At 45.9% G+C, this 24,019-nt stretch overlaps 1 protein-coding gene across 2 annotated transcripts in view; it reads left to right on the forward strand.

The window, feature by feature from the left end:
* Positions 1 to 24,019, forward strand: part of LOC146821411 (uncharacterized) — a 208,022-nt gene that overhangs the window by 112,196 nt on the left and 71,807 nt on the right. Inside the window, exon 2 of one of the 2 annotated variants that reach the window (XM_085612354.1) lies at positions 5,623 to 6,040. The exons of the other annotated variant lie outside the window; for it this stretch is intronic. Within the exon in view, the coding sequence (XP_085468480.1) occupies positions 5,804 to 6,040 (237 nt within the window). The 5' untranslated portion in view covers positions 5,623 to 5,803. The remainder of the gene's footprint in view (positions 1 to 5,622; positions 6,041 to 24,019) is intronic. 2 annotated transcript variants of the gene reach the window in all.

Here is a 24,019-nt window from a genome sequence, read left to right on the forward strand (position 1 = left end):
CGGCCCAGGGGCTTTATTTTTAGATGTCTCCACAATTGTCCTCTCTACCTCAGCTGGAGTAAAAACTAACGGGGCACACTCTAAGAGCTCCCACCCAGTGTTAAAGGAACCCGGGTCAACAGCGCCATAGACTATACTAAAATGGTTAAGCCATTTCTCATCCGGGATAACACAATCCATTGCTTTATTATCTACATCGGAGAAAAAGGATTGATTCACAGTGGCCCAAAACTGAGAGCTATTGTGCAAAACCTCGCTTGATATTAATTTCTCCCACGCCATCTGTTTTATGGCTTTCTTTCTCCCCATAATAGTGGCCTTATATTCCTTTCTTGCCTTAGCAGTCTCAGTCCTAACTCTTGGGTTTCTTTTCAGAGCCGTCATTAACACCTTATGGGCTTTGGAGCACTTAGCATCAAACCACCTATGCTGTTTTTCCACCCCTCGGGTGCATTTAACCGTTAGGGCAACGGACACTTGCGCACAAATACTTTCGAACGCCCCCATAACTTTGTGTGCTGGGGCAGCCTCCTCCTGACAGATCCCAATAAGCCCCTCTATTTTAGGCATTAGATCCTGCATGAAATTTCCAGGCACCACATTCGCCCATTTAAGCCTTCTCCCTTGGTCTATGGGGCATAGGACTGGTCCCGGGTTACAAGGACGAGACTTGTCGCCCAACCATTCATCCCATACTACCACAAGCAAAACAGGGTTGTGGTCACTATGGGTTGATACTATTGCCCCGTAAGACACCACTCTGTGTAAGAAGCCTACACTCAAAAAAATGTAGTCAAGTATGGTACCAGGGATTGATCCTTTATAGGTGACAGTTCTTTCACCTTTCTCCGAAATTTCGGGTTCATACAAGTTGTGATTAGCGAGCAACTCCTCCAGGGCTTCTCCCCCCTTGGAGTGCTCGAAGTGGGATAAATGAAAGGCCATCATGTCCTCCTGCTCTCTTACCATACACAGATCGCTACATGGATGGACGTTAAAATCACCTAATAAAACCAAGTCATGATTCGTGTAATTATTTTGACTAGACATAGAGAGGAAAGTCTCCAGGCACTCTAAATGGCCTGTTTCCGTATCTCTATCCCAAGAATGATAAAAATTGATTATAAGGACATTACAGCTCGGTGAAACGACCCATTCTACAATTAAAAGATTTAATGAACCACTTTGAACCTGCCTAAGTGTACCTTTCAGGTTCAAGGAAAAGAGGGACATAAGGCCACCCTTAGCCCTACCAGACTTACTAGGGACAGCTGGTATAGCAAAGGTAGTGAAGCCATCTACCCAGAAATTAGGAGAGGTGTCCCAAGTTTCCTGGCACGCTATGATGTCATGTGCACTGATAAAATCGATCCAGTCTACATCTCCCCTCTTAGATCTTACTCCTGCGATATTCCATCTGATGAATTTACATGCATCAGGCTTATCAAGAGTAAGAGATCTGGGGCTAATAACTTGCGCTGGAACTAGCTGTCAATCGATTTCCGCGATGTCAGAAAGTGGAAGAAATCTGTTGGTCAGGATCAAACCCTCTTTTTCCTGAACTTTGGGCATAGGGTGACTAGTCAAAACTGCCCGGATACCAAGGTCCCTCACAGGTGTATGTTGTGTCGATGACGTCAGACCTATACTGCCTGCTACATAGTTCATGCGCCCTCTGGCTTGCCCTAAACAATTGTCCCAAAAACCGGGTGCTGGCAATAGTGGGGGGTAGAAATATCCCAGGGGAATAGGTCTCAAACAGTCAGTCCCTGAGATATCCGACCCATCCCAAAATAATCTATCAGCCAAATCTGGACGATTGAAATTGACGATAACGCAGTCACCCTGCACATTCTTGGTTCTTTTCCCGATCCACCCTACCCTACTAGCAAATATCACACTGTTGGCAATTTCTGGCCCACCACTGCTTGCCTCCACGCACCATAACTTTGCCTTAGTAATTAAAGCAGAGGCCGATTCACCCAATCCTTCTGCCAGAGGGGGTACACCAATAAAGACTGCAACTAAGGGGGCTGCTTCGGGGGGCAAATCGATGTTTATATTGAAACCCTTTAGCCCCCTAGCTGCTACTGTCCCTCTTTGGTTACTACCCCTAAAATGAAATCTTGGCTTAGTCCCCGCCTGGCACTGGGCTTGGGTCAGTACTGTGAATTGTTAAATTTCGCACCTCCTCCAAATCTGGAGCCCTCCCGCCACTGGATAAGCTAGGATCAGGTGTTTCTACAATATTGCTAGACCTTGGGTCCCGTAACGCGCTACACCTTACCAATTGGGAGGAAATTATAGAGAAATCTTTAGCCATTTTATCAATAACAGAACATTTTGTCAATAGGCCAGTAAGACAGGTATTCAATGTCTCGACAATATCCTTCGCAATACCCAGCAATAAGGGCTCGATACGAGCTGTAAACAATGTCTCTAACTGGTCTTCGAGGGTAGCCTCCCGCACACGGGCTGTTGTAGAGTTGCCCTCTGCTTTCCTTCTCCTTCTCGGGGCTTTGTTAATGTCAGCTCGTGACTGTAAGGGCTCATGTAAGACATGGACCTGGATATCATCGGATGGGGGGGCACCATGGTTGAAGTAAGTGTCGCCGTTAAGTTAGACTGTAGGGTACATTCCTGTGGTTCCTCTGACTCAGAGGGGGTATGTAGCACGGCATCAATGGTATGAGCGGGCGGTAACAGTGGAGTAGAAGCTAATCCCAACTCCAATTCAGCATTCGCTATTTCTTTAGTAAGCACACCCACTGCTGAAGAGAGGTACGAAATAATGGACTCAGACTGTCTTGGCACCTTAGCCTTCTTAGCCTTCTTGGCTCCCACATCATTCGTTACAGTGTGTTTGCGCTTACCCATGGTGAGAACTCAGGGGGCTGGCCAAGCCCTGCCTCCTCCTGCCCACGACTGCCACAGACTGCCCACCCTTTGCCCGGGCTTCGCCCGGCGCCGACCGCGCGCGTCCGCGACGCGTAGGAAGCAGCTGATATTTAAGCGCCTCCGGGCGCGCTCAGGCAGTGAGTGGGCGGTACTGGCCGCTGTGCAGGCTGGGAGCTGTAGTCTCCCCCCACGGCGGCCGTGCGATGAAACCAGCAACGGCAGCGGGGGAGAACACGCAGCGTCAGGGCCACAGCAGGAAGGATGTCAGCCGCTTAAAGGTACGAGTCAATCTGGCCCCAGGAAGTGAATGAATGAAGCCCCCGCTCCACCGAGGGAGCAGCTGATATTTAAGCGCCTCCGGGCGCGCTCAGGCAGTTAGTGGGCGGTACTGGCCGCTGTGCAGGCTGGGAGCTGTAGTCTCCCCCCACGGCGGCCGTGCGATGAAACCAGCAACGGCAGCGGGGGAGAACACGCAGCGTCAGGGCCCCAGCAGGAAGGATGTCAGCCGCTTAAAGGTACGAGGTACGAGTCAATCTGGCCCCAGGCAGTGAATGAATGAAGCCCCCGCTCCACCGAGGGAGCAGCTGATATTTAAGCGCCTCCGGGCGCGCACAGGCAGTGAGTGGGCGGTACTGGCCGCTGTGCAGGCTGGGAGCTGTAGTCTCCCCCCACGGCGGCCGTGCGATGAAACCAGCAACGGCAGCAGGGGAGAACACGCAGCGTCAGGGCCCCAGCAGGAAGGATGTCAGCCGCTTAAAGGTACGAGGTACGAGTCAATCTGGCCCCAGGCAGTGAATGAATGAAGCCCCCGCTCCACCGAGGGAGCAGCTGATATTTAAGCATCTCCGGGCGCGCTCAGGCAGTGAGTGGGTGGTACTGGCCGCTGTGCAGGCTGGGAGCTGTAGTCTCCCCCCACAGCGGCCGTGCGATGAAACCAGCAACGGCAGCGGGGGAGAACACGCAGCGTCAGGGCCCCAGCAGGAAGGATGTCAGCCGCTTAAAGATACGAGGTACGAGTCAATCTGGCCCCAGGCAGTGAATGAATGAACCAGATAGGGATTCTGTCCGCTAGCCACTTGATCGTGCAACCTTAATTGGCTGTCCAGATCTCTGTCACCTCTCGACTAAGTCATATACCCAGATAGCGGACTGGGACAGTTTTACACTGCAGGAGATAGTCTGTGTGGAAGCGGTGTGTATTGTCAGTGAGGGGAAAAAGTATAGATTTAGTCCAGTTTATATGTATGTCGAAGAAGCTGCCAATGCAAATCACATCCCATGTGATTGGTGCAAGGTTTTCACAAGAGTTGCAAATGTATAGTGTGATTTCATCAGCGTACATTGAAACTATCAGTCCCCTCGATGTGAAACCTATGCCCCGATTTATGTGATGTTGCCTGAGTCTGGCAGCGAGGAGTTTCATAGTAAATCCGGAATGATCTTGTCTCACTATGTCCAGTAGTAGGGGCGAGAGGCGGTTCACCAGAATTTTGGCAAGGATTTTATTGTCTGCGTTAATCAGCGATAACAGTCTGTAGGAGTCAGACTTGGAAGCCGGCTAGTCCGATTTAAAGAGTGCATCGATGACTGCCTCTCTGAGCATAGGGGTAAGTCCGAAAAGCTCAGGTGCCTTGTCTCCTGGGAGTGAATTCTTTGTCTGCACAATTTCTTCTACGGTGATGGGGAAGTCAAGGTATTTCCTAGTGTGCTCTGTCGAGCCAGAGCAGCTGGATTGTATCAAAGTACTCTCTTATGGTAGCCTGATTGTGTACTGTGGTGGCAGTATATAACTTAGCATAGAATGTGTACATCATGGTCAGGAGACCCATAGCGTTGTCCTGAAGTGTGGAATATCATAGATTACTTGTTATTTAATGGCATTATGCTTTTAGGTGTTCTAACTTACTGATATAAATATAGTGAGGTCATGGTTTTCATGGCTGTTGTGCTAGATATGGATTGCAGAGCTTTCCATAACTGGTAAAGTGCAGTGGTTTTGTCTTACAGTTACTACTAATTAACTAACACTGTGCATTTGGGTAACATGAGCGTCACAACTATGGGGAACTGAGTCCACTCACACCATCAGAATATGTTGACCTAGTTCCAGGCTAGCTCACAGTTTGCCATCTGGACCTCCATATCTTACAAGGTATCGGATGGTGGCAGCAAACTCAGAACATCATGACCCTGTTTCCCCAAGGACATCGTGGAAACAGATCTTCCCATTTCGTTAGTAACTCAGGCATGCCCAAAGAGTTCTACAAGAAGTACACAAATTGGCATTTTAAATATTTATTGACGCAATTGAGCTCTTGTGAAAAAGACTTGTGTGCCAATGATTAATTGAATAAAGCAACATATTGTCAACAGCATTACAGGAATGGTGAACAGGTAAACAACTCAACCATTGTGCAGTTTGCATTGAATATTTGAATACATATTGTACTCCTACCTAGTGCTGCGTAGCCTAATAAGCCTAGGGTGTGCTGGTCTGCCTTACTTCTCAGGCTAGTGATGGAATTCAGCTGGGCTAGTATTCAGGCATGGGGTGACCACAACAATCCATCAAAATGCTCCTCTGCCTAAACATCTACACTATCGTACATAATAACTGCTGCAGCATTGTCTTCATTTGTTTTTCATCATTTTCACATTCAGTTTAAACCAAGATGTATTTGCCTATTTCCAGAACAGTTTTTTACTTTGTGTCTTTTTTTGTAGGCTGCGGACTACTTTCGAGGTTTTAAACAAGATCAGTGAAGGATGGGTGTCCCTTTCCAAGTATTATCAGGGCTGCTACAGAAAAGCGTAATTCACACTCTTGTAGTGAAATCCGCTGTCTGTTCTGGCTGCTAAAGATGGACAAAATCTGTTGTACGCTTGCTGGATCTGCATATAGAGAATGTCGTTACAGCAGCACACAATTATGAGAATACGCGGAAGCACTGTGAAAATTATTGCACCTGTAAATCCTCATAACCCGCCATCATATCCGAGAAGATCGAGATCTGACACTCTTCCTAGTATCGCTGGGGTACCTCTGGGGGTCCTAAACAGTAGGGCGTCTGACGGCATGCCTGCCAAGAAAACAACTACGAGTGCTCCCATCAGAAAGACTCGTATCAGTGTATCCACTCAGGTAAAAACGCTCATTATAATCTTCACCCCTAACTTGTTCCTCCAATAGAAATGTTTGCTTTTGCCATACTAGGTTCAAGCTGAAAACTTGTGGTGCACGTTTTTAGAATTAGAATTTTTGTATGTGGGTTCCTGATTGGCTCTCAGTTATATTGAATTCTTCATTTTAGCCTAAAGTCATTTTTTCTAAGTAAACTTCAAGAGAGACTTGCTTAGGCTCTGTTTGTATTTGCTCCTTACAAATCCAGCTGCATTTTGGGGGGGCTTGATTATTTCCGGCAAAAACACTTAAAGGCTAAATTCACGGCTGCAATCACCTTCTGCCCTTGATAAACCGATTGATAATTTAATTTTGAATTGTTTTTCTTTTTAAGACGCAAAATAAATTACACAACATAATTGTGATTTGCAATTTACATTATTGTGCAGTCATCTTTTGACACCATTCAAATGTATTTTATTTTGAATACAGCTCGAACTGGTGAGGAAAATGAGTGTCTAGACATGCCACAGCGAAGCCAATGGAATAAGAGAGTAGGATCAAAGAGGGGGAGATGGAGAAATACAAATCTGATAAAGAGCATGGAGAGTGAGGAAACCAACATTGGGGAGACATTTTACTTCCACAGTGACATTCCTATGTTCATGTAATGTCAAAAACAAGGACCCCCTGCTGCTAATGTAGATTCCTAGGGCAGGGAAAATGCAACAATTGAAGAATAACCTCTAGGCTACTAGCGGTCGAAACAATATATAAGACTTAGTAAAGCACAGACATGATGTTAGAGACTCAGTGTACACTCCAATTCAGTAAAAAATCATTTTAATAATACATATTCTTTTTATGATAATCATAATAGATATTTAAATAATTCCATGAAAATTAAGTGCTAAACAATAACATCACAACATAACTCACAAAATCAACAGAAAAAAGAATACAATCAACAGACGTGCATATCGACTGGACACAATAATGACAATAATAGTTAATCTTCAAAGTAAATTATTAGGAAAAACAGAATGGATCAGCTGAACAATTATTCCTATGTTTATGTTCCTTTTGGCTCACCAAACTATCCCTATATCCATAATACCATAAGAGGAATTGGGCTTCAAAGCAGTCCCTGGTTCACTATTATCACCATCCTTCTGAACTGCGTCATTTATCCAACATCAGATTTAATATTCTCCTGAAATGCCCTGGTCGATTTTGTTTGAGTACATTTGCATCATGGAGCATCTTCAGCCAAGCTGGGTACCAAAGGAATGAAGCAATAACCAAATACAGTAACTCCTTTCTCGCTCCTTGTAGTTGGTCCCTGCTTACCTGAGTACTGTTACTGATATCTAGTTGGATCCGCCTTCACTTGTGTCTACAGGTGTTGCTTTATTAATGCAGCTGTTTCAAGCTGTGCCTCTCAGGGAGTAATTCCCTACAAATGCTCTCTTTCAACTGATCAGATCTGTCAGGCCAGTATATTCAGAATCAGACCTGGTTATATTGGTGTTCATGGAGCAGAATTGTCATTCTTTGCCTTGTCTCGGGAGAGCCCCAACACCATAGCCCCTCAGTAGACTATTTCTGTGATTGATGGGTCAGGGCTCCCAGCACATTCATCTGTACTGGCACAATCCTGAGTCACCATGCGGAAAGGAGATGTATCTGAATTTTTACCGAACAAGGTCAGTGGTGGAGCAAGTGAGAAAACGAGGATTCCGTTGCTCTTGTTAGATCTAGAGTACAAAGTTAGTGCTCTCTGACAGCATCATATGAGGCCTAGAGAAGAGTAGTTATTTTTTCATCCACTAAGCACCTCACCTTAACAGACTACACCTAAAAATGGACTGGATTGGATTGTGTAAGTGTCTCTTGAGTTATTGTAAAGATCTGGTTTTGAATTTCATCAATGGGGTGATCGGCCTCCAAACTCAATGATGACTGCCCTCCTTTGACCTCTGACTGGTAGCTGCACCGCGTTGGCTTCTCTGGCCCCTTTTGATACACACTGTAGGTGCCTTGGCAGTTTTCATTTTGTACATAGGGGAAGATGTGCTTAGGGGTCGGTGCTAATATTGAGCTAATATAGACCCCAGTCAAGCTTACATTTCCCTTCCCCCTCTGATACTGCAAGGAGTCGAAGATGAAAACACTGTATGCCCAAGGCCCACTTTTCCTGACAGGGAGAGGGTTGATGTGCAAATTATTTGAGCTGTGTATGATTGGTTCCAGACCCCATGGAGGGTGGTGCCCCCCCCCCCCCCCCCCAGTGAGAGAGAAAATTAGAGGCAGTGATTGACTGTAGAAAAACTACAGCCTAGACCTTTGTGAAGTCTGTGGCCCCATGGAATGAAAGTGAAATGGAGGAGGTATACCTGAAACTGTATATTGGAAAATATTGATTCCTTCTACCCAAGTTGCAGTGAGAGGATATTGTAGAATTTTATTTTGAGAGTGGTATTTGTTCAATTAGATAAGTAGTTCGGGACCTATACTATGCCAGCCATAAAGCCAGGATCTGAGACTCTGCCAAGGTAAACTTTGCAAGATTTATCAGTGATAGAACCCGTAATACCATACTGCAGGATGCTAATCTGGGTGGCCCAACTCAACATGAAACTACCAGCATTTTCCTCTTTCTGACTTAATGGACGCAGGACAAAAACAGCAGAAACGTTTCAATACGGTCAAGAAGAAGCTCAGAGACCTGGAATTAAAATCCATGATATTGTACCCAGACATACTTCGCATTTCTCTTCTCCCTAGGAAATGCTTGAATGGTTGTGTGGTGTGAGGACGGGGAACAACCTTTACAACGCAACTTTTACAACGCACTGCCATTACAACGAAACTGTTACAACGCAAATGCATTGACAACGCATGCCATTACAACGCAAGTCTTTACATCGACTTGCACTAGATGGCGTGCTAACATTAAAAATAGTGTAGTTTACTATCCAAACACCTTCCCTACTGTTACGTGGACTGGAGTTAGAATAGTAAATTACACTTTTTTAATGTTAGCACGCCATCTAGTGCAAGTCGATGTAAAGACTTGCGTTGTAAAGACTTGCGTTGTCACTGCATTTGCGTTGTAAAAATTTCGTTGTAACAGCATGCGTTGTAAAAGCATGCGTTGTAACATCATACATCCGTGAGGACATCTACAGAGTCAAGTGCCCCTCATACAGGTCTATCTTCCATGTGGATGTCTTGGAGAGAATCCCTCAAGCTACTTTGGGTGGGTGATAGTATACAGCATAATTCACTGCTATGGTTTAATGCAAGTGTCAAGAGTGGTCAGAAAATGGTTAACTGTACAGTGTGGAACACCAGTGGGATCAAAACAATATGCGATCTTTATGAAGACTGACGCATTCAAGTTATTTGGCACATTATGTTCTGAATACGCTCCCATAACAGGCAGCACTATCAAATAAAACACTTTGAGAGGCAGGTTTCGGTCGGACCCCACCTCCCTTCTAGAGTCACCGATTCAGAAATATCTGGAGACATGGGGAACATCCTGGCACACAATTGCAAATCTCTGCCAGATCTTATACTCATCACTCACGCGTTCCAAGATCAGGACAAATTGGCAGACAAGTTTAACAATAGACTATACAGACGACGACTGGGCGACTCACCTGGAACAGCACAACCAAACAATGAGGAAAGCTAGACTTAAGCTCTCACATTTTAAGGTGGTAAACAACTGGTACTGGTGACCCTTTAAACTAAAAAAAGCCTGACTAACTCCAGATAATAGGTGCTTGAGATGTACAGAACAGGAATGCAACCTCTTGCATTTACTGTAGTGTTACCGACAACTGGCTCCTTACTGGGGAGATGTATGGCATATACTACATGACACCAACCTCTGTCACTTTGTGGATTCATGCTGATAGGCCATCCTGCATGACACATCTGACATTGATGATACCTCCTCTCATAGAGACATGGATGTTGACCTCCCTTATAGTGGCTGAAATCTGTATACTCAGACACTTGTGGTCCCCAAACATACCCGCACACCAGGAGTGGATCAATTATTGTGACCAAACCTTTGGGGTAACTTCCTTTGTAAAACTAGTAAACAATGAAAAAGGACATTGTATCTAAAGAAAGTGTATATATTTATATATATCAAGACCGGGGAAACTCGGTCGAAACGTGACATGCTGCTGAAATCCACAATAAAGCACTGGATAAATTAATGTACTTGGTGGTCCGTACCTGATTTTCCGCTAAATGAGGAAGGTTCGTCAAGATTGTGGCTTCGTTATATATATATATATATATTATCTACTGGCAGTCGCCAGTAGATAGTTATAGTTAGGACCGTGTTTCTATAGGAAATCTCAAAATTCTATTTTGAATAACTTTGGCGCCGGTTGATGAATCCTCGCGAAATTTTCAAAACTAATGGGGCGCTCCGTTCAGCTCCTACCCTGAAAGTCTCGGGGTGATTCGTCAAGCGGGGGGCCGAGAAAAAAGGGGGGTCCCAAAACGCGTTTTCCCCATGCATTTTTCCATAGGACCTGTAGACGCAGCTACAGCCCGAACGGCTGAACAGAATTACTTGAAATTTGGCAGAGAGGTAGCCATAAGGTCAAGCAAGTGCCTTTTGCAGGTCTGGTGTAAATCTGTTCAGTATTTCCTGAGAAAATAGCATTTAAAAGCATATCAATACCTATACGCGCGCAGGGGGCGCTCACCGTGCGAGCACCCTAACGTGCGCGAGCGTAATTCTGATTGGTGGTTACATGTTAGTCAACGTTCGAATCGGTCGAAATCAGGAAGTGTCGGCCGCCATTTTGTTTGTTTTCAGTGCAAGAGTGAAAAAGGAAGGTGGCGAACGTGAAAAGGGGGCAGGGTAGAGAGTTCTTGACCCCCTAGCCTTTGTCAGGGGGTCCCTGAAGGACCCCGAAGGCAGAAATTATTATTTATTTTTTTTATAAATCACGGGGGTGCGCGCACCGTGCGCGCACGGTGAAAGACCAAAAAAAAAATGCTTTTTTTTTAAAAAAAAAAATCGCGGGGGTGCGCGACAACAGCCAACAGCCGATCCACGGCAAGATTTGTAAAAAGTGAGGGACAAGAGTGTATAAATGGGGTTGAACATTGATATAATACAATATTTGTTATTGGAGATCGATTGTGATAATGAGATGTTCATTTGTGTATATTGAATACAATTGCATTTATCACGTGTATGTTCAACGCGGCTCTTGTACACTCTAAGATGGCGCCCAAAAATCTTAGAGGCGGGATGGTCCTTCCTCGCTCACAATTCCCGGAAATGTGATATTTTATATAAAAAATGGCGCCGCGCTATGCATATTGTTAACACACTGACGAAGGGAGAACCCGAAACGCGTCTGTGAAGCGCTAAGTAATAAACTGGCTAACAAACTAAACCCGCGAGTGCCGCTGTTTTCTTCCCGGATGGGAGAGAGGGACTCTGGAGCAGGATATATATATATATATATATATATCAACGAGAAAAGCACCAGACTTGGGAGGCCACGCACCTTGTTGACTACTTTATTCCTGCCAGGCAGCATTGCACATCAAATGCAGACGTAAACAGTTCATTTTCAGTGAGTATTTCCTTACGCGTTTCGGGCGTCACAGCGCCCTTGTTCACAGGACTCTGGCAAATGTAGGAGGCAGAATACCGTTGCTCTAAAAAAACCAGTTTGTAAGTCTCGCCCACTGGGCGTGGTTGCACATTGCATTCTGGTATTTTGAGTTCGTCATATCAGGAAAGTCCTTCTATCACAACGGCTGCTCTTCCACATGCAAATAGTTCAAATACCTTGGTAGGTCTTGTAGGTTCCGCAGTTGAGGCAAGGCAGTCGTAATCCCATTTTGGCAGAAACCGGCAAGGCTCCATACTGCGCTGTTAGGTAACGCGCTGGACACCGCTTTATGCGCAGGGGGGCTTCCCGCGACCCTGGGGGGCCTCAATTAACATCAACGAGAAAAGCACCAGAGTTGGGAGGCCACGCACCTTGTTGACTACTTTATTCCTGCCAGGCAGCATTGCACATCAAATGCAGACGTACACAGTTCATTTTCAGTGAGTATTTCCTTACGCGTTTCGGGCGTCACAGCGCCCTTGTTCACAGGACTCTGGCAAATGTAGGAGGCAGAATACCGTTGCTCTAAAAAAACCAGTTTGTAAGTCTCGCCCACTGGGCGTGGTTGCACATTGCATTCTGGTATTTTGAGTTCGTCATATCAGGAAAGTCCTTCTATCACAACGGCTGCTCTTCCACATGCAAATAGTTCAAATACCTTGGTAGGTCTTGTAGGTTCCGCAGTTGAGGCAAGGCAGTCGTAATCCCATTTTGGCAGAAACCGGCAAGGCTCCATACTGCGCTGTTAGGTAACGCGCTGGACACCGCTTTATGCGCAGGGGGGCTTCCCGCGACCCTGGGGGGCCGCAATTAACATCAACGAGAAAAGCACCAGACTTGGGAGGCCACGCACCTTGTTGACTACTTTATTCCTGCCAGGCAGCATTGCACATCAAATGCAGACGTACACAGTTCATTTTCAGTGAGTATTTCCTTACGCGTTTCGGGCGTCACAGCGCCCTTGTTCACAGGACTCTGGCAAATGTAGGAGGCAGAATACCGTTGCTCTAAAAAAACCAGTTTGTAAGTCTCGCCCACTGGGCGTGGTTGCACATTGCATTCTGGTATTTTGAGTTCGTCATATCAGGAAAGTCCTTCTATCACAACGGCTGCTCTTCCACATGCAAATAGTTCAAATACCTTGGTAGGTCTTGTAGGTTCCGCAGTTGAGGCAAGGCAGTCGTAATCCCATTTTGGCAGAAACCGGCAAGGCTCCATACTGCGCTGTTAGGTAACGCGCTGGACACCGCTTTATGCGCAGGGGGGCTTCCCGCGACCCTGGGGGGCCGCAATTAACATCAACGAGAAAAGCACCAGACTTGGGAGGCCACGCACCTTGTTGACTACTTTATTCCTGCCAGGCAGCATTGCACATCAAATGCAGACGTACACAGTTCATTTTCAGTGAGTATTTCCTTACGCGTTTCGGGCGTCACAGCGCCCTTGTTCACAGGACTCTGGCAAATGTAGGAGGCAGAATACCGTTGCTCTAAAAAAACCAGTTTGTAAGTCTCGCCCACTGGGCGTGGTTGCACATTGCATTCTGGTATTTTGAGTTCGTCATATCAGGAAAGTCCTTCTATCACAACGGCTGCTCTTCCACATGCAAATAGTTCAAATACCTTGGTAGGTCTTGTAGGTTCCGCAGTTGAGGCAAGGCAGTCGTAATCCCATTTTGGCAGAAACCGGCAAGGCTCCATACTGCGCTGTTAGGTAACGCGCTGGACACCGCTTTATGCGCAGGGGGGCTTCCCGCGACCCTGGGGGGCCGCAATTAACATCAACGAGAAAAGCACCAGACTTGGGAGGCCACGCACCTTGTTGACTACTTTATTCCTGCCAGGCAGCATTGCACATCAAATGCAGACGTACACAGTTCATTTTCAGTGAGTATTTCCTTACGCGTTTCGGGCGTCACAGCGCCCTTGTTCACAGGACTCTGGCAAATGTAGGAGGCAGAATACCGTTGCTCTAAAAAAACCAGTTTGTAAGTCTCGCCCACTGGGCGTGGTTGCACATTGCATTCTGGTATTTTGAGTTCGTCATATCAGGAAAGTCCTTCTATCACAACGGCTGCTCTTCCACATGCAAATAGTTCAAATACCTTGGTAGGTCTTGTAGGTTCCGCAGTTGAGGCAAGGCAGTCGTAATCCCATTTTGGCAGAAACCGGCAAGGCTCCATACTGCGCTGTTAGGTAACGCGCTGGACACCGCTTTATGCGCAGGGGGGCTTCCCGCTACCCTGGGGGGCCGCAATTAACATCAACGAGAAAAGCACCAGACTTGGGAGGCCACGCACCTTGTTGACTACTTTATTCCTGCCAGGCAGCATTGCACATCAAATGCAGACGTACACAGTTCATTTTCAGTGAGTATTTCCTTACGCGTTTCGGGCGTCACAGCGCCCTTGTTCACAGGACTCTGGCAAATGTAGGAGGCAGAATACCGTTGCTCTAAAAAAACCAGTTTGTAAGTCTCGCCCACTGGGCGTGGTTGCACATTGCATTCTGGTATTTTGAGTTCGTCATATCAGGAAAGTCCTTCTATCACAACGGCTGCTCTTCCACATGCAAATAGTTCAAATACCTTGGTAGGTCTTGTAGGTTCCGCAGTTGAGGCAAGGCAGTCGTAATCCCATTTTGGCAGAAACCGGCAAGGCTCCATACTGCGCTGTTAGGTAACGCGCTGGACACCGCTTTATGCGCAGGGGGGCTTCCCGCGACCCTGGGGGGCCGCAATTAACATCAACGAGAAAAGCACCAGACTTGGGAGGCCACGCACCTTGTTGACTACTTTATTCCTGCCAGGCAGCATTGCACATCAAATGCAGACGTACACAGTTCATTTTCAGTGAGTATTTCCTTACGCGTTTCGGGCGTCACAGCGCCCTTGTTCACAGGACTCTGGCAAATGTAGGAGGCAGAATACCGTTGCTCTAAAAAAAACAGTTTGTAAGTCTCGCCCACTGGGCGTGGTTGCACATTGCATTCTGGTATTTTGAGTTTGTCATATCAGGAAAGTCCTTCTATCACAACGGCTGCTCTTCCACATGCAAATAGTTCAAATACCTTGGTAGGTCTTGTAGGTTCCGCAGTTGAGGCAAGGCAGTCGTAATCCCATTTTGGCAGAAACCGGCAAGGCTCCATACTGCGCTGTTAGGTAACGCGCTGGACACCGCTTTATGCGCAGGGGGGCTTCCCGCGACCCTGGGGGGCCGCAATTAACATCAACGAGAAAAGCACCAGACTTGGGAGGCCACGCACCTTGTTGACTACTTTATTCCTGCCAGGCAGCATTGCACATCAAATGCAGACGTACACAGTTCATTTTCAGTGAGTATTTCCTTACGCGTTTCGGGCGTCACAGCGCCCTTGTTCACAGGACTCTGGCAAATGTAGGAGGCAGAATACCGTTGCTCTAAAAAAACCAGTTTGTAAGTCTCGCCCACTGGGCGTGGTTGCACATTGCATTCTGGTATTTTGAGTTCGTCATATCAGGAAAGTCCTTCTATCACAACGGCTGCTCTTCCACATGCAAATAGTTCAAATACCTTGGTAGGTCTTGTAGGTTCCGCAGTTGAGGCAAGGCAGTCGTAATCCCATTTTGGCAGAAACCGGCAAGGCTCCATACTGCGCTGTTAGGTAACGCGCTGGACACCGCTTTATGCGCAGGGGGGCTTCCCGCGACCCTGGGGGGCCGCAATTAACATCAACGAGAAAAGCACCAGACTTGGGAGGCCACGCACCTTGTTGACTACTTTATTCCTGCCAGGCAGCATTGCACATCAAATGCAGACGTACACAGTTCATTTTCAGTGAGTATTTCCTTACGCGTTTCGGGCGTCACAGCGCCCTTGTTCACAGGACTCTGGCAAATGTAGGAGGCAGAATACCGTTGCTCTAAAAAAACCAGTTTGTAAGTCTCGCCCACTGGGCGTGGTTGCACATTGCATTCTGGTATTTTGAGTTCGTCATATCAGGAAAGTCCTTCTATCACAACGGCTGCTCTTCCACATGCAAATAGTTCAAATACCTTGGTAGGTCTTGTAGGTTCCGCAGTTGAGGCAAGGCAGTCGTAATCCCATTTTGGCAGAAACCGGCAAGGCTCCATACTGCGCTGTTAGGTAACGCGCTGGACACCGCTTTATGCGCAGGGGGGCTTCCCGCGACCCTGGGGGGCCGCAATTAACATCAACGAGAAAAGCACCAGACTTGGGAGGCCACGCACCTTGTTGACTACTTTATTCCTGCCAGGCAGCATTGCACATCAAATGCAGACGTACACAGTTCATTTTCAGTGAGTATTTCCTTACGCGTTTCGGGCGTCACAGCGCCCTTGTTCACAGGACTCTGGCAAATGTAGGAGGCAGAATACCGTTGCTCTAAAAAAACCAGTTTGTAAGTCTCGCCCACTGGGCGTGGTTGCACATTGCATTCTGGTATTTTGAGTTCGTCATATCAGGAAAGTCCTTCTATCACAACGGCTGCTCTTCCACATGCAAATAGTTCAAATACCTTGGTAGGTCTTGTAGGTTCTGCAGTTGAGGCAAGGCAGTCGTAATCCCATTTTGGCAGAAACCGGCAAGGCTCCATACTGCGCTGTTAGGTAACGCGCTGGACACCGCTTTATGCGCAGGGGGGCTTCCCGCGACCCTGGGGGGCCGCAATTAACATCAACGAGAAAAGCACCAGACTTGGGAGGCCACGCACCTTGTTGACTACTTTATTCCTGCCAGGCAGCATTGCACATCAAATGCAGACGTACACAGTTCATTTTCAGTGAGTATTTCCTTACGCGTTTCGGGCGTCACAGCGCCCTTGTTCACAGGACTCTGGCAAATGTAGGAGGCAGAATACCGTTGCTCTAAAAAAAATAGTGTGACGCATAAATTATGCAAAAAAGAAGCAGAGAACTCTGGGTAGTTCCCAAGTTTAGGTGGAAGGCAGCTCAAATATAGAGCACCCTCAACACCAGCGACACTCTAGAATTGCTCACCTCAAATGTCTGTTTTTCTATCAAAGTTTTTAAGCATAGGATTAGCACAGTGCTATCCACACCGAGCGGTAAAATGACCAAATCCATTTACCACTCCAGGCACAGTATTATTGCTTTGGATTGGTAGAATACCATCCAAGTCAACCTGAAATAAATAAAAGCAACCCCTGACACGTGTTTTACTGTCATTTCAGCTCTTCAGAGAGGTTTAGCTTTGTCCAGACACAAGGAAGTACCCAGTATAAGTTAAAACAATACCCTTGCAGGCATACAGTGACGCATAAATTATGCAAAAAAGAAGCAGCAAACTCTGGTTAATTCCCAAGTTTAGGTGGAAGGCAGCTCAAATATAGAGCATCCCCAACACCAGCGACACTCTAGAATTGCTCACCTCAAATGTCGGCACAAAAATCTTAGAGGCGGGATGGTCCTTCCTCGCTCACAATTCCCGGAAATGTGATATTTTATATAAAAAATGGCGCCGCGCTATGCATATTGTTAACACACTGACGAAGGGAGAACCCGAAACGCGTCTGTGAAGCGCTAAGTAATAAACTGGCTAACAAACTAAACCTGCGAGTGCCGCTGTTTTCTTCCCGGATGGGAGAGAGGGAATCTGGAGCAGGAGATATATATATATATATATATATATATATATATATATATATATATATATATATATATATATATATATATATATATATATATATATATATATATATATATATATATATATATATATATATATATATATATATATATATATATATATATATATATATATATATATATATATATATATATATATATATATATATATATATATATATATACGCTCTACAACACCAGCCAGTTGCACTCTCGAACGGGTGCACGCCAAGCGGGGGTGTTCCCGCTTCAAATTTTCAAGCTCACAGTTCCATTAGGTAATCGTACCCATCACGGACGACAGCACTCACGGGGGAGAGTTCAAAAAGAATTTATTATTTGAACCCTGGGCAAAGACGCGTTTCGGCACTCAGCCTTCGTCAATTTCTGCAATGAAACGCGGCAGCCATTACACATTTAAAGCATTTTCAAAGTTTCCGGTGTAGAGACAGAAAACAGACTATGCTTAGTCTCACAACAAATCATAGCGCCATCTTTGAATGTCTCAAAGAAAGGAAATAGAGCAATGTATGCCAGAATATCATGTAGAAATGTAAATACATTCTATTCACAATGAATAATTAATTTGATTAAGCCCACAGATGGGCATTCATATACTGTCTCTAAATGTGCACCAGAACTAAGAAGGACATAACAATACCATAGGTGGAGTCATACGTATATCCTGCCCACAGATGGGCTCATATTCTCCTGCCTATGATATTCATATTCATTCGTATGACTCCACCTATGGTATTGTTGTGTCCTTCTTAGTTCTGGTGCACATTTAATGTATTTACACATAGTCTGTTTTCTGTCTCTACACCGGAAACTTTGAAAATGCTTTAAATGTGTAATGGCTGCCGCGTTTCATTGCAGAAATTGACGAAGGCTGAGTGCCGAAACGCGTCTTTGCCCAGGGTTCAAATAATAAATTCTTTTTGAACTCTCCCCCGTGAGTGCTGTCGTCCGTGATGGGTACGATTACCTAATGGAACTGTGAGCTTGAAAATTTGAAGCGGGAACACCCCCGCTTGGCGTGCACCCGTTCGAGAGTGCAACTGGCTGGTGTTGTGGAGCGGTTACATTGATTTCTCCAGCTGCACCGTGACCGCGGGATATTGAAGATTGAGTGTCGTGACATCTCGCACCTACTGGGATTATTTCGCCGCGATCTGACAGACGGCTGGGATAACATCGAGCCCGGTAAGGTGCCTTTGGCACGTATACTTCATTGATTCTCCGCGATATTCACTGAACGAGGGGGAGAGAGGGCACGAACATTTAGTTGTGTATACAACTATCGAAAGAACTTGGATTATGTTCTGCGAAACGGAACGCAGAGAAGCGGCTGCAAGCATTTTTAAAAAGCAAAATGGAACGAATAGAAATGCAAGGAATATTAACGGAACGCCTGTAACGCCAAATCTTGCCTCTAAATTCACCAACTTAGAGCGTCTCTATGAGCGAGAGATCCGGAAGTGGTGGGAGGCCACCTCCCTGCAGAATTACTTGGAGGTAGACAGAGTTCCGAGAGGCCTTCGAATCTACACAGTACCGGCCTATGAAAATCCGGACCCGTTGTTGTTGGATGCATGGGCGGAACATACGGCCAAATCCTGCAAGGGGATGCTGGAAATACTTGTACGGTTCGCATGGAGCGACCGAGAGAAGGCCTTAATATTGATTAAAGAACTGGAGGATGATTTACTCAAGGAAGAAGACCAAACCAACGTGGAAACAAAACGTGAACAAATGAAAAAAAGATTGAAAACATACGAACAAAAAATCAAGCAGCGTAAGGAAGAAAAGTTCGACCGGGACGAAAGAGACTATAGTCAAGGCAGAATACTAACGTTTGCCAAGAAATACGATAACCCCAGGAAAGAACTACGACAAAAACCTAATCAACCGTCGACAGTGGCCTCAGACACATCAGAATCGGAGGTGACAGGAGATGAATCCTCCAATGAAGATGTAGCGAGTGGGATGCCAATTGATGCACCTCCTTTTCACGAGGAGTTTCGACTCATCAGAAAACAGCAATTACAGGGAGGCAGAGGCAAGCCTCCAGAACAGGCAGCAAGAGGAAGACGAGGCGGGGGGGCGAGGGCCAAAAAATTCGAAGGCTCTCCACCCATGACCCGCAGCAGGAAATATTTCAACAAACGGAAGTAAATGAACAAAATTTGACGATAATCAATTTGACCCCCAGAGTGTTAACCAAGGAAGAGGAATCAGTTCTGAAACTTGGTCTCTCGTTTTGTCCACAGAGGAGTATCGAATTTACCCAGACCAGGATTGACCTGTTCAAATTCACTCGTAAGCTGAAGCTTCATAAGTACTTTAAATTGAAACCTTCTATTAGGCCAAGTACGAATCCCAGTCAGAGAACTACCGCACCAGATGCTTTAACTGGCAGAGACATTATAACTTTGCAAGCATTGGAAAATTTGAGAGATGAAACAACCGAAAATGAGAATATTGATATCAATCCTACACAACTCATGGCCCACTATGAAATACAACAAAGTGGAGGATTAAGTCCATTCAAACAAGCATCGGTATTCCTACCTCAAATGGCTAATGATTCAATCGATACATTCTCTGATGCTGTGATCAAAGATCTTACTCGCTTACGTCAAGACAAAAAGTATATAAAGAACACCACGAACTTCTCGAAACAGCAACAGAAGGTGTTGGAGAATCTATCCAAGGACACTTCTCTGGTTTGCAAACCTTCAGACAAGGGAGGCAACATAGTTCTACTGACTAAAACCCAGTACGAAATGGAGGCTTTTCGTCAATTGAATAACACAGCATGCTATGAAAGAACGAGTACACAGATGTATAATCAGAGTATCACTGATTATCATGAGTTGATTTCCTCCTGGTACAAAAAGAATAAATTAAATCTAGAGGAACACCTGTTTTTGAGATGTCTTAATCCTATCATTCCCACCTTCTACTACCTGCCTAAGGTCCATAAGGACATCAAGAACCCTCCAGGGAGACCGATTATTGCCTCCCAAGGCAGCCTCACTGAACATCTTTCTATGTATGTTGATTTCTTTATTTCCCAACATGTGGTTACATTGAAATCATATTTGAGAGATACGAAAGATTTTTTAACACACATTGATGAAATTGAATGGCAATCTAGTTACTGTCTTGTGGTTCTTGATATAACAAGTCTCTACACATGCATTGCGCACAGTGATGGTTTAGAAGCTATACGTTTCTTTTTAGAGACTCGTGAACTGAGATATTATGAACACAACAAGATGATTTTGGAATTTGTCAATTTTTGCCTAACTCATAATATTTTTTTGTTCCAAAACCAGATGTTTAGACAGATGTTGGGGACCGCCATGGGAACCTGCTTCGCCCCCAGCTATGCGAACCTTTTCGTTGGCTGGTGGGAGGAGCGGGTGGCCTGGGCGGAGCCTAATGCATTTTGGAACTTGAGGATAAAGGCTTGGTACCGCTATATTGATGATTTGTTCATTATATTTGATGTGTAGGGGTGGTTGGTACCTTGGTGTCAACAGGGGTAAGCAATGCTTAACCCTCGTTCAATCCGTGCCGGGCCATAATGGTACCGGTCGCCGCCAACACTGAAGTCTAGTGTCAGTTTTGCAGTCGGATCACAGCGTTAACCCTACCCCTGCGGATGGACCGGTCGATCCGCAGGGGTAGGGTTAACGCTGTGATCCGACTGCAAAACTGACACTAGACTTCAGTGTTGGCGGCGACCGGTACCATTATGGCCCGGCACGGATTGAACGAGGGTTAAGCATTGCTTACCCCTGTTGACACCAAGGTACCAACCACCCCTACACATTTTTTAGGGTGCTGTAATGGTGGACGCACCTTCACTGTACGCGTTGGGTGACCACCACCAAAAAATGTGGAGGTAGTACATCACTAGGTCCTGAGGAATTGCCATCAACTTTGATAAATAGGCAAGAAACATGTCGACCTCTTTTTACCGTATCACTACACAACATTAAAGTGACGATACGCGCTTTTTTCATTTTAATTAGGGAAGTAACCACACTCATTAAATTATTTTTGGATTGGATTATTTTTCCCTATTTTAACGCACATAACACCTTCACTTGTACTGACACTAGGACCCTCACTTGCACTTCACCTATCGGCTCTGGAAAAAAGATCTCCGAGAAGTAGGCCCCTCAACGGGTGCCTGATCGGGCATTGCAGCGCCGGCCCGAGTAGGAGCAGACCCGATGATGAAGCAAGACACCTACTTGTCAGGTGTGTGAGGGTCTCTTTACATTAAGGAGATCACTCTCCGACTTCCCATTGGTTTCAACCATACAGTTAGCATCTTTCTTTTTTCATCTCTCGATAGGAACTTCATACTCAGTGTTTAAATATAGTCTTCTGGGCATGTATGCTGGACCTGATCATAAAAGCCCTTCTTTGACTTCCCCTCATCCTTTTGATTTAATAGGATACAGAAGCTCAGGCGTCTAGAGTCACGCTATATTATCGATCTACAAAGTAAGAGTCCGCAGGGTCTTAATAGTAGTGAAGAACTTGCTGTACATTTAGGTTGAAACGATTCACATTGTCAAATCATGATGAATTTTTCCTCTGATTTCTCTATTTCTTGTATATAATCTGCATTTTTGTATTCAATTGTATGACTTGAATATGTATATAAGGAGTGTTTCTATGAATATCATAGGCAGGAGAATATGAGCCCATCTGTGGGCAGGATATACGTATGACTCCACCTATGGTATTGTTGTGTCCTTCTTAGTTCTGGTGCACATTTAGAGACAGTATATGAATGCCCATCTGTGGGCTTAATCAAATTAATTATTCATTGTGAATAGAATGTATTTACATTTCTACATGATATTCTGGCATACATTGCTCTATTTCCTTTCTTTGAGACATTCAAAGATGGCGCTATGATTTGTTGTGAGACTAAGCATAGTCTGTTTTCTGTCTCTACACCGGAAACTTTGAAAATGCTTTAAATGTGTAATGGCTGCCGCGTTTCATTGCAGAAATTGACGAAGGCTGAGTGCCGAAACGCGTCTTTGCCCAGGGTTCAAATAATAAATTCTTTTTGAACTCTCCCCCGTGAGTGCTGTCGTCCGTGATGGGTACGATTACCTAATGGAACTGTGAGCTTGAAAATATATATATATATATATATATACACAATACCCTTGCAGGCATAGTGTGACGCATAAATTATGCAAAAAAGAAGCAGCAAACTCTGGTTAATTCCCAAGTTTAGGTGGAAGGCAGCTCAAATATAGAGCATCCCCAACACCAGCGACACTCTAGAATTGCTCACCTCAAATGTCGGCACATAGCTCTTAAGCATAAAGTAGCATCTATCAATAGGAGAATGATAAACACAATCAACTGGTGTTAGAAATGGGGGTCTCTAGTTAGCAAGGGCTTGCACCTTTGTCCAAATAGGGACCCTTCTTCCTAGTCAGGATGAGGGAGTTACACTCATAAAATAACCCCTGCTCACCCCCTTGGTAGCTTGGCACGAGCAGGCAGGCTTATCTTAGAGGCAGTGTGTTAAGCATTTGCACATAACCCACAGTAATACAGTGTAAGCACTACAAAAGGACACCACACCAGTTTAGAAAAATAGGCAATATTTTTATATACTTTAAGACAAGACCAAAAACAATCAAAAATCCACAATACAGTACCTAACAATCTACAGTTGTCAAAATAAGCTTTAAAAACAGTTCCTTGCTGTCGATAGCTGCGTTCGGGGCTATCACGGCATCGTGAGCAAACAAATCCAAACAGTTCTGGCTGACTGCGGCGTCGCAGGCCAGCTACGGTGTCGGGAAGACCCACAAACAATACCTTTTAGAAATGCAGGGCGCCGGCGACCTCTATGTTGAGTTTCCGAAAACACGGCGTCCACAGGCGTCGGTTCCGTAGGTCGGTGCAGGAGTCATCGGGGCCCTTGAAGTCACATGCGTTGCAGGTCGATCTCCTCTCTGATGGGATCAGGAGCGCTGGCATCGGCAGGCATCGGGTGCTGCGGTTTGAAGTGCAGCGGTGCGGCGTGCGGTGCCCTCAGGTTGCGGTGCGAGCAGAGGCTCGGTGGCAGCGTCAGATGGCGTCATCGGGGAGACCAGGGTCACGGTGCGAGATGAAGGCGGTGCTCGTCACGGTGCTAGCAGGTCATGGTGCAAGCAGCGGCGTCGTTGTAGCTGAAGCGCTGACGGACTGGAGTCGATGGCGCCGGCGTCGGTAGGCCAAGGCTGCAGTGTGGGATGAGGGTGGTGCGTCGTGTAACTTTACGAGCTGTGCCCTCGAACCACAGTGCAAGCAGCGACGTCAATTTCGGCGTGGAGCATCGTCATCGGGGATACCAAGGCGTCGTCGTGAAGTGAGGCAGTGTGGAGTGCGGTGCCCACAGGTCGCGGCGAGCAGCACCTCGGTGGCGGCATCAGCAGGCATCGTCGGTGAGACCAGGGACGCGGTGCGGTGTTGCTGCGGTGCCGTCGGGACACAGAGTCGGCAGCGGCGCTGTAGACGTCGTCGAGTTGCTTTTCCTCTGTTGCAGCACAAAACACACAGTCCCCAGTACTGCGGGCAGAAGATCTTGAAGTCTCTGTTGTTCCTGAGACTTCTTGAACAGGGAGCAAGCTCTACCTCAAGCCCTTGGAGAAAC

The sequence above is a fragment of the Triturus cristatus genome, chromosome 6 (assembly GCF_964204655.1).
Source record: "Triturus cristatus chromosome 6, aTriCri1.1, whole genome shotgun sequence".
In the NCBI taxonomy this organism is placed as follows: Eukaryota; Metazoa; Chordata; class Amphibia; order Caudata; family Salamandridae; genus Triturus; species Triturus cristatus.